This window comes from Lactuca saligna, chromosome 8 (assembly GCF_052625555.1).
Source record: "Lactuca saligna cultivar CGN05327 chromosome 8, ASM5262555v1, whole genome shotgun sequence".
Taxonomy (NCBI): Eukaryota; Viridiplantae; Streptophyta; class Magnoliopsida; order Asterales; family Asteraceae; genus Lactuca; species Lactuca saligna.
In genome coordinates this window covers 225,003,867-225,015,390 of record NC_136424.1, presented here as the reverse complement: position 1 = coordinate 225,015,390, position 11,524 = coordinate 225,003,867, and the positions used below count along the sequence as shown (strand labels likewise).

The following is an 11,524-nucleotide window of genomic DNA, read 5'->3' as shown; positions in this document are numbered from 1 at the left end:
GATTTTACCCTACAAATTCAATATATATAGAGAAACTAAAATAAAATAAAATAAACCACCTGCGAATGTATAAGCAGCTAAAGCACAGTTGTGCTTTAACTGCTTGTACATTCGCAGATGGAAAGCCCATTTCGCAGATGGGACTATTCCATCTACGAAATTCGTGGTTATTTTTGCAACTTCGATTATTTTTAGCTATTTTTATAATGTAATTAGTGTAAATGATTATTTTTATCATTTTCTCTAAAAGGATTAACTATGTAAATTTGATTTTTTTTGAGATACACAATTAAAACAATTAAAACTCCAAGTGTCTAACTAAATGGCTTAGTCAACTATGACAGACTTATTAAAATAGATGGCGATTAGGGGGGGGGGGGGGAGGGGGGCTAATACTCCCTCCGCCATTGAGAATATGAATCGGTAAACAACGAAATAAAATCATTGTACCTTTTATTTATCAACGATAATTGAGAATCGGTAAACAACGAAATAAAATCATTGTACCTTTTACTTATCAACGATAATTGAGGGGATATTTGAAATCTAAATGGAAGTACGTTATATCATGTATTTAATTTAGTTTTTAGTTTCATTTGCTAGTTTAAATTTGAGTTTAATTCGATGTAAACAATACCCTAATTTTAAATTATTTGTCTAGTTTAATTAATAATTTTATTTTCTGAATCAAAATCATACTCGTTCTCCTTGTGTTCGACATTTAGTCTCACCATAACTATATTGTTATACGATTATATACACTACCTAATGTATGTTCAGTGGCGGACCTTAATGGTGCCCCAGGGGTCCCGGGCCACTGCTCTGATGCCGTCACATAGTGTAAACAAAAATTAATTTTTTTTTTATTGGGTGCACCGACTTAAAACACGAGTGACACTACTAATATAGATTTATTTGGAAAAAAAATTTAGTGTCACCCCTATGAAAATGTTTTGCGTCCGGCACTGTGTATGTTACATTTTAGTTGCGATAGAATCAATTTTGTAAATTAAAAACTTCGATCATATTATATAGTTTATCCTGTATCGTTGAACCAAGTCAATAAGTTTGTGTTGAAACGAGATATTCCAACTAAATAACAAAAAAGTAAATGAAAATATTGGTTCTTTTTTCTCTTTTTCTTTTTATATAAAAGAGTGTTGATTTAAAACAAAAGAAATATAAAAATATTAAGTTTTTTTTAAAGAAATTAACCCTATATTAATTTATTATATGTCAACTTGTAATTTCAATTCATTCCATACCCAAGTATATATTCTAAATGTACTTAATAGCATCACATAGAAATCTGATGATATAAAAGCAAATAAATTATGCCGACTAGAATATATGTGAAGTAATGTAATAGAAAAAAAAAACATTATAATAGAATAGAGCTTTTGACCATTATCATCACATATGCTATATAAGTTTCAGAAATTAAATCGTGTGCCCCTTCAACTTGCCTACATCAACGTAAGATTAGCTCACTTGATAAAAGACTTTTCCTAAATTGGAGTTTCATTTCAGATATTAACGGATTTCTATTAACTTAATCATACCAACTTAAAGCCTAAAATAAATAAATAAATAAATAAATTGCGTACAGCTCTACCTGCCCGGCTAGCCGTCCAAAAATAAAATCCCACGCTTTTATAAAACCCGCATCTTGAATCTTTTGATAGGAGAATGGAAATCCTTGCATACGAGAGACGGAGTCAGAGTCGACGCAAGGTGTTTTCTTATTTGTTTTTTTCACAAAATAAATAAATAAAAATTCTGGATTAACGATTGACGCAAGCTGTTTTCTTATTTGTTTTTTTTCACAAAATAAATAAATAAAAATTCTGCATTAACGATTGTACCTCAAAAACCTCAAGTGGGTCATCATCTTTGCTCCCACTTGTTGCTCTTTGCTGTCTCTGCCATACTCTTTTGCTAATACTTTTCCTCTTCATTGGCTGATCTCTCTTTGCTTTTTCTCTCAGAAATCCAGTTTTTTTGTGTTTCATGGTAGCAAATTGGATATTGAGTTAATAGATCAACCAAGTAAATAGAATAGAGTAGCATAAACCATACGTTTGTTTCATCCTCATTTGACGGTGTTTGTAATCCATCCGTATTCTTCGTGTAGTCTTCAAGATCGTTGGTTCCTATGAGCAAAAATGTGCAACAATTTGCTAATTTAAGCATCTGGGTATTGCTAATTTGAAGCAATTACTGGCCTCAGGGGTTGTTGTTGGATTTCATCGGCGGTAGTCCTGAGGTTATGGGGTTCTCAATCGGTTAACGAAATACATGCTTGGTTTAAGAAAATGGAGACGTTTATGGCGTTATGTGTTGTTTTTGTTCTTCTTCTTTAGCATTGACTTTCTCAGTTACTTATTTAAAGTAGCAACAGTATGAAGAATCTTCTAAAGAAGCTACACATGATGCCTAATCAAACTTCGGATGTTGACTCAGATGGGTGTAATTCTTCTTCAAAGGGCAATAATCAAAGATTGATCGATGTCCCTTCATCAATCGAGAGCCTCCCCCCTGAACACAATAAATCCTTATCTGGTATTTCGGGATGGCTTAATTCAGTAACGAATCGGCGAAGTCCTAGCCCTCCGTCATCTTCAAATGTGAAAAAAGAGGATAAGAATGAAGGGTTTGATTCAATGAGTAGCGAAGCACTTGATGCTGCCATGGAAGCTGTTAGGGCAGGGGATTCAGGGTCTGGTAATTCGAGGGATCCAGAGGTAGAAGAAGAGTACCAAATACAATTGGCTTTGGAGTTAAGCGCAAGAGAGGATCCTGAAGCTGTTCAGATTGAAGCTGTTAAACAGATCAGTTTGGGGTCCTTTCCGGCTGAGAATAACACTCCTGCTGAAGTCCTTTCATATAGATATTGGGTAAGTTCAGTTCCCATCTCACTTTATCATGGATCAAATCTGTTGTTGTTTTAGTTTGTAAATACTAAATTTCGGATTAGAATTTAGAAAATAAATGTATGTTCTTTCTCATGTCCTAGACTCATTCATACTTGACAGAATTACAGTGCTCTTAGCTATGATGATAAAATCATTGATGGATTCTACGATCTGTACGAGATTTCAACTTCAACTTCAACTTCAACTTCAACAACAGCTTTATCATCAAAGATGCCTTCACTAGTGGATTTACAAGCGACCCCTGTGTCTGAAAACGTGACATGGGAGGCAATTGTTGTCAACAAAGCTGTGGATGCCAAGCTGTTACAACTTGAACAAGCTGCACTGGAAGTCACTGCCACGTCAGCATCAGAATCTGTTACTGTGCAGAGACTTGCAGTTTTAGTTTCAAATTACATGGGTGGTCCAGTAGGGGATCCAGACAAAATGTTTGTTGCATGGCGGAATTTTAGCTATAAATTGAAGGCAACTCTTGGAAGCATGGTTTTGCCTCTTGGCTTGCTAAAACTTGGGATGGCATGTCATCGTGCTTTGCTTTTTAAGGTCACTCACTCTTCTTTTATACTTAATATTTCTGCATTAAGTCCAAAGGAAACACAAACACCCATGTATATTATAGCTGCTTACCAGATTATGCCTTGTACTCGTTAAGTAAAAAAGAAACAACTAAATATTAGTAATATTATCTTTTCATAGGTTTTGGCTGATAGTGTTGGTATACCATGCCGTTTGGTTAAAGGGAAGCAATATACAGGCTCTAGTGATGTTGCCATGAACTTGATAAAGATTGGTGATGGAAGGTTGTGCCCTTTACCTCTAGTCTTAACACTAATACTCAACTTATTATTATTAATTTATTATTATTATCTTGATGCTCATTACAATTATTTATGTGGGTCCCAGGGAATACATTGTTGATCTAATGGCAGACCCCGGAACCCTTATTCCATCAGACACAGCCCACACAGATCATGATGAATCTTCCTTGACATCAAGTCCATGGTCCCACGATGATGATTCCTCTCGTTTAACTTCAAGAAGTGGCCTCACAAATTCATCAGAAGAAAGCTCCGATTTTGGAACCCGAGAAAGAGAAAGAGAAAGAGAAAGAGAAAGAGAAAGATCTGATGATGGAGCCATTCAACCGAAACCCAAGAAATCTTTACCTTTGAGACCCTCTCATCACACCCATGCCAGGTCACCTTCATGGACCGAAGGTGTGAGCTCACCTGCAGTAAGAAAAATGAAGGTCAAAGATGTTTCACAGTACATGATCGATGCTGCTAAAGAAAACCCTCAATTAGCACAAAAACTGCATGATGTGTTACTTGAAAGCGGTGTTGTTGCCCCTGCAAATCTCTTTACAGAAGTTTATGATCAACAAGAGGATACACGCCCTCCTCCTCCTCCTCCTCCTCAAGATGATCAAAACATCCGGGATCCCAAAAAGGGTCAAAAATGTAAATTACCCATTTTGCCCAAGGTTCCTGCCGCCGCGACAGCAGCGGCAGCTGCGGCGGTTGTTGCATCGTCGATGGTGGTTGCCGCTACAAATCGGAACATAGAACTACCGGTGGCGGCTGCTGCCACGGTGACCGCTGCTGCGGTGGTGGCGGCTGTTGACAGGAAGTGTGAGGCTTTTGGTGTAGTGGAAAGGGATGGAAATGGGCAGTTTGGTAATTTACAAACGGGTGAGAATGAAGGAGAGAGAGTATCGGATAGGTCTGCTGGGAATGATAGCATGAAATCGGAAGTTTCCCTTGATGATGTGGCGGATTGTGAGATTGCATGGGAGGATATCACCTTGGGTGAACGTATTGGATTAGGTATTGTATTCAAGTTTAATATCCTAATTTTCATTTGTTGTAATTTCCATATATTTGTTTATTACATCCTCTACTTATTATTTCATCCTATTACAATGTTGTATTTTGAAGAATCTACCCAGTTATAACAAAGTAATTTTCATTGCTACAATTGCATATTTTTTTTCAAAGTACAATGTCCTAGTAAGAAAAAATTGGATCATATTGCTATTTTTTTTTGTTATCCAATTGATAATTGATAATGGTCTCTTTTTTGCAGGATCATATGGTGAGGTTTATCGTGGTGATTGGCATGGAACTGTAAGATAATTTTTAAATGTTCATACTATTATGATGTTGCATACAATGTAATAAACTAAAAAGAAATGAAAAATGAGAAATATGAAAGTAATATGGAGTATCATAAAACGAAAATAAAAAAAGAACTATATATGCACACATGCAAAACAGACAGTCATGTCATGTGTGTGGTATATTTGTATGTACAAATACACACACACAAAATTAATAGACAAGATAAAATTTGAAAATAAATAATAGAGAACAAACAAAGAACACAAAAAAGAAATTACACAAACCGAAAAAAGGTTTTCAAAGTTGGAGATATATTCATTTATTTTCTTTCCCATCACTTTTGAATATCAGGAAGTTGCTGTTAAGAAGTTCCTAGACCAAGAAATAACTGTTGAATCCCTTGAGGAATTCAAAAGTGAGGTAAAATATTCTCTTTTCTAACATTCACACGAATTAATGACATATTGCTTGCATGTTATCAACATAATAATGGGAAAAACAGAAACAGGGTCCTAACAATATATATGGAAATGGAATGGGTGAAAATTGTTGGAATATGTTATTTTATCATTAATCCATGTTCTTGTTTAGGGTGGAGAAAATTCCTATACTAATTTGTAAATGTTTATGTCCTTATTGATTCTTTTTTGTCTTGAAGGTTGGTATTATGAAAAGAGTTAGGCATCCAAATGTGGTACTCTTCATGGGAGCTATAACACGTGCTCCACATCTTTCAATTGTTACTGAATTTCTTCCTAGGTATGTCACTTAATATATACATATACTCTCAAGAGTTAGATGCACATTTATTCAACAATGTTTCACCTTTTTCAAAGGTAAAGATTTTATATGAAATACGCAACGCCATTTCATTTTAGCATCAAAAGATGCTTCATTTTACACAAAACCTATTTAATCAATTGACATGTGGTTGCATAGTTCGTTTTGAGTAGCATAAATTGGTAAAAAAAAATGAAACATTGTTGCATGTATAAACATTTAACATGCTATGTTATGAGATAGCTAGTTTTGGTTACATGGTTGCATATTTCATCTAAAAAACCGCTTAGTTGCATAAGTTGGAAAAAAAGATGAAACATCACCTTTCATGATTTTAGGTACATAATTATGTAGAAATATAAAACTCCAATATTAATTAGTGCCTAAAGCTTCACTATAACGAGCAATACAGAAAATGGAAATATAATGATGAAGATGAAGTTTTCACTAAGGAAAGCCCTTCAAAATGAAGTTAAAAACCTCATTGGTCCTTATCTTATATACTTAATGCTTCCATATATGATAGTACAATTAAAATTCATGTCTTCTCAATGGACAATATATAACTAAAAACTAACAACATACTCACTTCACATATATACTAAGATAGGCTTAATTCCAAATGTCCATTTATTGTCTTCTTCCAATGCTAGTCAACATTGAGTAGCATATAGTTTCCAAAGCTGCCTTTGACTTTGAAAGAGAAAGAATTGCTTCTTTGTTTTTTGAAAAAGTTAATTGGAAACAAGGTGTTAGATTATGGGCCTCCCTTTAGATGATATCTATTTTCCTTTGAAACAATTCTAAGGAGATATGATCGGTTTAAAATCCTCTTTGAAACATCAATTATGAAATTTAATTTTTTTTATGAAATAGTGGTATTTTATTTTAAAGTTAAAAGGATACGTGTCTTCTTAATAGGCGTAGAGCAATCGAATTTAGATTCTCTGGTTGTACCCAAAGGATCAACTCATTATTGGTTATAGAATTTATAATGTACTCAAATTTAGTTTTAAAAGTATAGAAGGATAAATGTCTTGTTTATAGGTTCAGAGAGATGAATTTAGATTCTTTGGTTATACCCCAACTCCCCAAAGTAATGATTAATTCTTTCATACATGGATTTTGATGGAATCCAATTACATCGATTTTGTCAACCAAAAATGTTATCAAAGGAATCTTCCATTCAAATTCCCCGTGAAACAAACGTACCCTTAGAAAAGACAATAGCATTCTTTATTGATCTCACAAGGTGAAGGTGAAGTGATTACAAATAAGAGAAACTTGGCCTTATACGTAATACGGATAGACAATTCTAGTATGCTACTTTGTACATGAATAATCATTCGTCTTCTAGAGTTATGAGTAATTATGAATAGGAGATAAAGCAACACATGCATCCTCACACTCTAATATTATCCCTTTTAGTATGCATATATTTATTCCCTTTGTGCTATTTATTGAATAGGATGCTTCTTGTTCTTGCAATTATATTCATGTGGGATATTTTTACTTAGCTATGACATTGACAACAAGCTAACATTCATAATATGATGTTTGGCTTTGGTACAAAAGTTAGATGAGAAGATGAGTTGTTGGGTAGATATGCCTTAATAATAAAAAATAAATCATGTAGAAGAAAGTGAAACATATTAATATTATTGTTATCTTTTGCAGAGGTAGTTTGTATAGATTAATCCACCGGCCCAACAATCAACTGGATATCCGAAGGCGTTTGAGGATCGCGCTGGATGCCGTATGTTATTTTCCAATCTTGGTTTGCCTTTAATTAATACTTCTTTTTTCTGTCTTAAAATTTTTTTAAAAAGAAAAAGAAAAAAAGGTCAATAATAATAAATTGTGTATACTTAAAACCAAACTTTCAGGCTCGTGGTATGAATTATCTGCACAACTGCAGTCCGGTTATAGTTCATCGCGATTTGAAGTCCCCAAATCTCCTTGTTGATAAAAACTGGGTTGTGAAGGTATCATTGAATTATAACCCTTTGAAATTTTGAATTACAATTTGACCAAATATCATGATGAATTGAATTCTGTCATGTCATGTCATGTCATTAGGTTTGTGATTTTGGGTTGTCGAGGATGAAGTACAGCACATTCCTTTCATCAAGGTCTACTGCAGGAACGGTATGGCTTGCCATACTATAGTACCTCCTTTCTTTCTCCTTCCTATCAACATACTAAATATTAATTATACGTAAAGGGTCAGTGTCGATGATGAGATTAAATGACCATTTTACCTTTACAATCCAGAAAAAAACAAAATTCACAATCCACATTAATAACAATGTTCATCAATTTGAACGTGAGAGGAGATGGAAGAAAAAAAAAAAGAAGGGAAAATAGGTAAAGGGTCAGCATCTTAATACTAAGTCATTTTGTCCGGATTAAGTAAAAAAGAAACGGTTATCTGTAGTTGTCGAGAGTAAGTGCTTAACACATTAAGCTCATTAAGTAAAAAAGAAACACCCCCTATATGGGTGTATCTTTTTGAGTTGATGCAAAAAGGACGACACAATAGAGACCAAAATCACAATAACATTTAGCTAATATGTACACCATTTATTGTATAATAATCACCACGACTTGATGAATAATAATCCTCATGTTTAACATAAAGCGACTGATAATATGTACACCATTTGTTGTATTGACAATTCAATATGTACACACATGTTTTTCAGGCAGAATGGATGGCACCCGAGGTCCTACGAAATGAACCTTCAGATGAAAAGTTGGTCTTTTTTTATTTATCATATTCCATAATTAGATCACTTTGATGTAAAAAACAAATGTTTCGGGGAATAAAATATATATAAAAATATATTTTTTTTTCTATTGATTTTGATAGATGAATGTAATGCAGGTGTGATGTTTATAGTTTTGGTGTGATTTTATGGGAGCTTTTTACGCTACAACAACCATGGGGTGGAATGAACCCGATGCAAGTTGTTGGTGCTGTTGGGTTTCAACATCGTCGTCTTGAAATTCCTAATGACGTGGACCCCACCATTTCTAAAATTATTGAAAGATGTTGGCAAACGTAAGTACTTCATTCCTAACAAATAATAATCTACTTAAATTTATTTCTTTATTATTACCAATTATTATACTTCCATTTTGTTTCTATTACACCATTATACCATGAAAAATCTACTCAACTATATCAGTGTCGACCTAGACTTTTCAACGTAAAAATGTCCTAATTTAAATTTTTTTGATATTCAATGTATTAATTGATTAGGTTTTTTAAGTTAAAATGTTTTTTTTTTAATAAGAACAAAATTGGAAGTATTATGCTGTTAAAAATAATTGATAAGAAGATGCTATTGCTATTTCTTAAATTAAATGTAAATCACAATGTCCTTTTTGTCAATTTTATACAGAGATCCAAAATTACGGCCTTCATTTGCTGACATCATGGCTGCATTGAAACCCCTACAAAAGCCGATCACCAGTTCAAAAACCTCACGGGACTAAATTGTTCTATTTTTGTTGTAATTTTTATGTACTTTTGGCTTGCACGTGTGACAACGCAGTGTAAATTCGGATACCCAATGTAAAAAAAAAAAAGGTTCATTTGTAGCTTATATATCTATAAATTAATGATTTGAGCAGCCTTGTATTATTATTATATGCATGAATAGTCGTACACTTGTACGTAGTACAAAAGGTATTATCGCTAGCTATAAGAGCCCCCAAAATCTTATCAGTTGAGATAAGGTAGGGACCATAAGTATAAATATTGCACCAGAACACCCAAGTGAGTGATTATTCATATGGCAACTTTTTTTGGTTCTCCACTCTTTGTGTCCATTCCTGTAGCAAGGACTCAGAGTTTATCTCTACCACCACAACTGCCGTCCCTCAGTAACAGTTCGCCAGAGCCGCCACCACCACCACCACCACTGCCGCCAGTGCAACGTGGTGGTAGGGGGACAAGTGCTGATTCGACCGATTGGATAGCTTCGGGGCTGACGAGAAGGTTTGGTCTTGGTGCGGGGTTGGCTTGGGCTGGTTTTCTAGCATTTGGTGTTGCTTCTGAGCAAATTAAGACACGATATGAAGTTAATCAACAAGAAGCGAATACAAGGTTTGTTACGCAGATTAGATCATAAGGAACTGATGTTTATGAATGATATTTGGATGCATCAAAATGCTGATGTAGTACTCAAGTTTGATGTTGGTTTGTGATGATTTTTATTTGTATTTGTAGAGATGTTGAGAAAGAAGTGGAGGTGGTTTTACCTAATGGCATAAGGTACGCGATGTTAAGTATCATTTTTGGTTTGTTTAATCGGATAAAATGATATGAGAAATAAATGAAATAAACAGAGTAATGAAGTAACCAATGTATGTAACTGAAAACGAATATAATAATTTTTTATATCATATATTAATATTTATAACTTCGACTCTATTCTATATATTATTTAATTATATTTGATGATTTTTTAAAAGAAAAAAAAAACATCTAAAACCTTTTTAAAACCAACTAAGATCATAATAGTATAAAAAAATCTAGATTGTTTTAAATAAACTTTATATGAACAAAAAATGAACAAAAAATGTGTCGTATTACAAACTTTATTTTATATCATGACGAAATGATGACGAATATGCCCAACTTAAAGGATTGGAAAAAAGTGATTTATTCCATTTTATCGGCCACATTGAACAATTTTCTTTCTTTCATTCCATTAAAACAGATCATCTCATTCGTTATTGATTCCGTCACAATAAATACTATTCTAGCCCTTGATAAATATTTACCTAATGGTTAGAATTGACCTTCACCTCCTAACCAATTGGTCTAACCATCCATTAGGGGATGTAAATTACGATCTCTTAGATGATGTCTAATTGTCTATTTCTATACTTAAATCTGAGATCTTTTATGAATTTTTATTAATTAAATAGTGGTTTTGGTTATGTAGGTATTATGAGCTAAGAGTGGGGGGTGGTGCTACACCAAGGAAAGGGGATTTAGTGGTGGTAGATCTCAAGGGAAGTGTCCAAGGAGATGGAGTATTTGTTGATACTTTTGGTAAGGACAAGAAACCATTGGCTCTTGTGGTTGGATCAAGGCCTTATAGCAAGGGAATGTGTGAAGGTGTTGAGATGGTTTTAAGAACCATGAAAAATGGTGGCAAAAGACGAGTTATAGTTCCTTCGGCTCTTGGTTTTGGAGAAGAGGGCGCGGATTTTGGTTCTGGTTTTAAGATTCTTCCTAATTCAACACTTGAGTACATCGTTGAGGTTGAAAAGGTTTCAATTGCACCATCATGATTCTTCATGTTCTTATGCCCATATAGGAGGTGTGTTCTTTTTTTTTCGGAGTAACAAATATTAACCGATACATGTGTTTTTCCTTCGTGTAAATGGGACTTCAAGAAATTTACGGAAAAATAAACATATAAAAGAGACGACCGTTTAAGTTGAACCACACTATGCTATGTCATATTGGTATCATGAGGGACATACAACAACTATATAAGAGTTAAATGCCCAAAGAAACTAATCCATATTGGAAATTAACTCCCATATTCGACCATTTATGCAGTTATACTATCTTGGAACCAATCTATGTGTACCATAACTAGTTATGTAAGGAAAGCAAAGGGACATCTTCAAATACCCAAAAGAATTCTCATACAAAAAGCTTAA

At 33.9% G+C, this 11,524-nt stretch overlaps 2 protein-coding genes across 3 annotated transcripts; both read left to right on the top strand.

Moving 5' to 3' along the window:
• Positions 1-1,878: 1,878 nt before the first annotated feature.
• Positions 1,879-9,474, top strand: LOC145008838 (putative serine/threonine-protein kinase SIS8). Of its 2 annotated transcripts, none has more exons than XM_078967456.1 (13): positions 1,879-2,897; positions 3,036-3,479; positions 3,633-3,736; positions 3,840-4,762; positions 5,022-5,062; positions 5,408-5,476; positions 5,715-5,815; positions 7,514-7,592; positions 7,723-7,821; positions 7,916-7,984; positions 8,542-8,591; positions 8,724-8,900; positions 9,244-9,474. In XM_078967456.1, exons 1-13 carry the CDS (start codon positions 2,403-2,405, stop codon positions 9,335-9,337), a joined length of 2,745 nt encoding a protein of 914 aa, XP_078823582.1. In that variant the 5' UTR covers positions 1,879-2,402; the 3' UTR covers positions 9,338-9,474. The 2 variants fall into 2 exon arrangements, with proteins under 2 accessions (XP_078823582.1, XP_078823583.1); XM_078967457.1 differs by having other exon boundaries at positions 2,758-2,897; positions 3,044-3,479.
• A 134-nt stretch (positions 9,475-9,608) lies between these two features.
• Positions 9,609-11,300, top strand: LOC145008839 (peptidyl-prolyl cis-trans isomerase FKBP17-2, chloroplastic-like). Its single transcript, XM_078967458.1, has 3 exons — positions 9,609-9,950; positions 10,074-10,118; positions 10,795-11,300. The coding sequence occupies exons 1-3, from the start codon at positions 9,637-9,639 to the stop codon at positions 11,144-11,146; spliced, it is 711 nt and encodes a 236-aa protein (XP_078823584.1). The 5' UTR covers positions 9,609-9,636; the 3' UTR covers positions 11,147-11,300.
• Positions 11,301-11,524: the final 224 nt, after the last annotated feature.

Coding starts and splice junctions, on each gene's coding strand:
- LOC145008838 (XM_078967456.1), top strand. CDS start 2,403: ATGAAGAATCTTCTAAAGAAGCTACACATGATGCCTAATCAAACTTCG. Junction 7,822..7,915: donor ATAAAAACTGGGTTGTGAAG/GTATCATTGAAT, acceptor TCATGTCATTAG/GTTTGTGATTTTGGGTTGTC. Junction 8,901..9,243: donor ATTGAAAGATGTTGGCAAAC/GTAAGTACTTCA, acceptor AATTTTATACAG/AGATCCAAAATTACGGCCTT.
- LOC145008839 (XM_078967458.1), top strand. CDS start 9,637: ATGGCAACTTTTTTTGGTTCTCCACTCTTTGTGTCCATTCCTGTAGCA. Junction 9,951..10,073: donor CAACAAGAAGCGAATACAAG/GTTTGTTACGCA, acceptor TTGTATTTGTAG/AGATGTTGAGAAAGAAGTGG. Junction 10,119..10,794: donor GTTTTACCTAATGGCATAAG/GTACGCGATGTT, acceptor TTGGTTATGTAG/GTATTATGAGCTAAGAGTGG.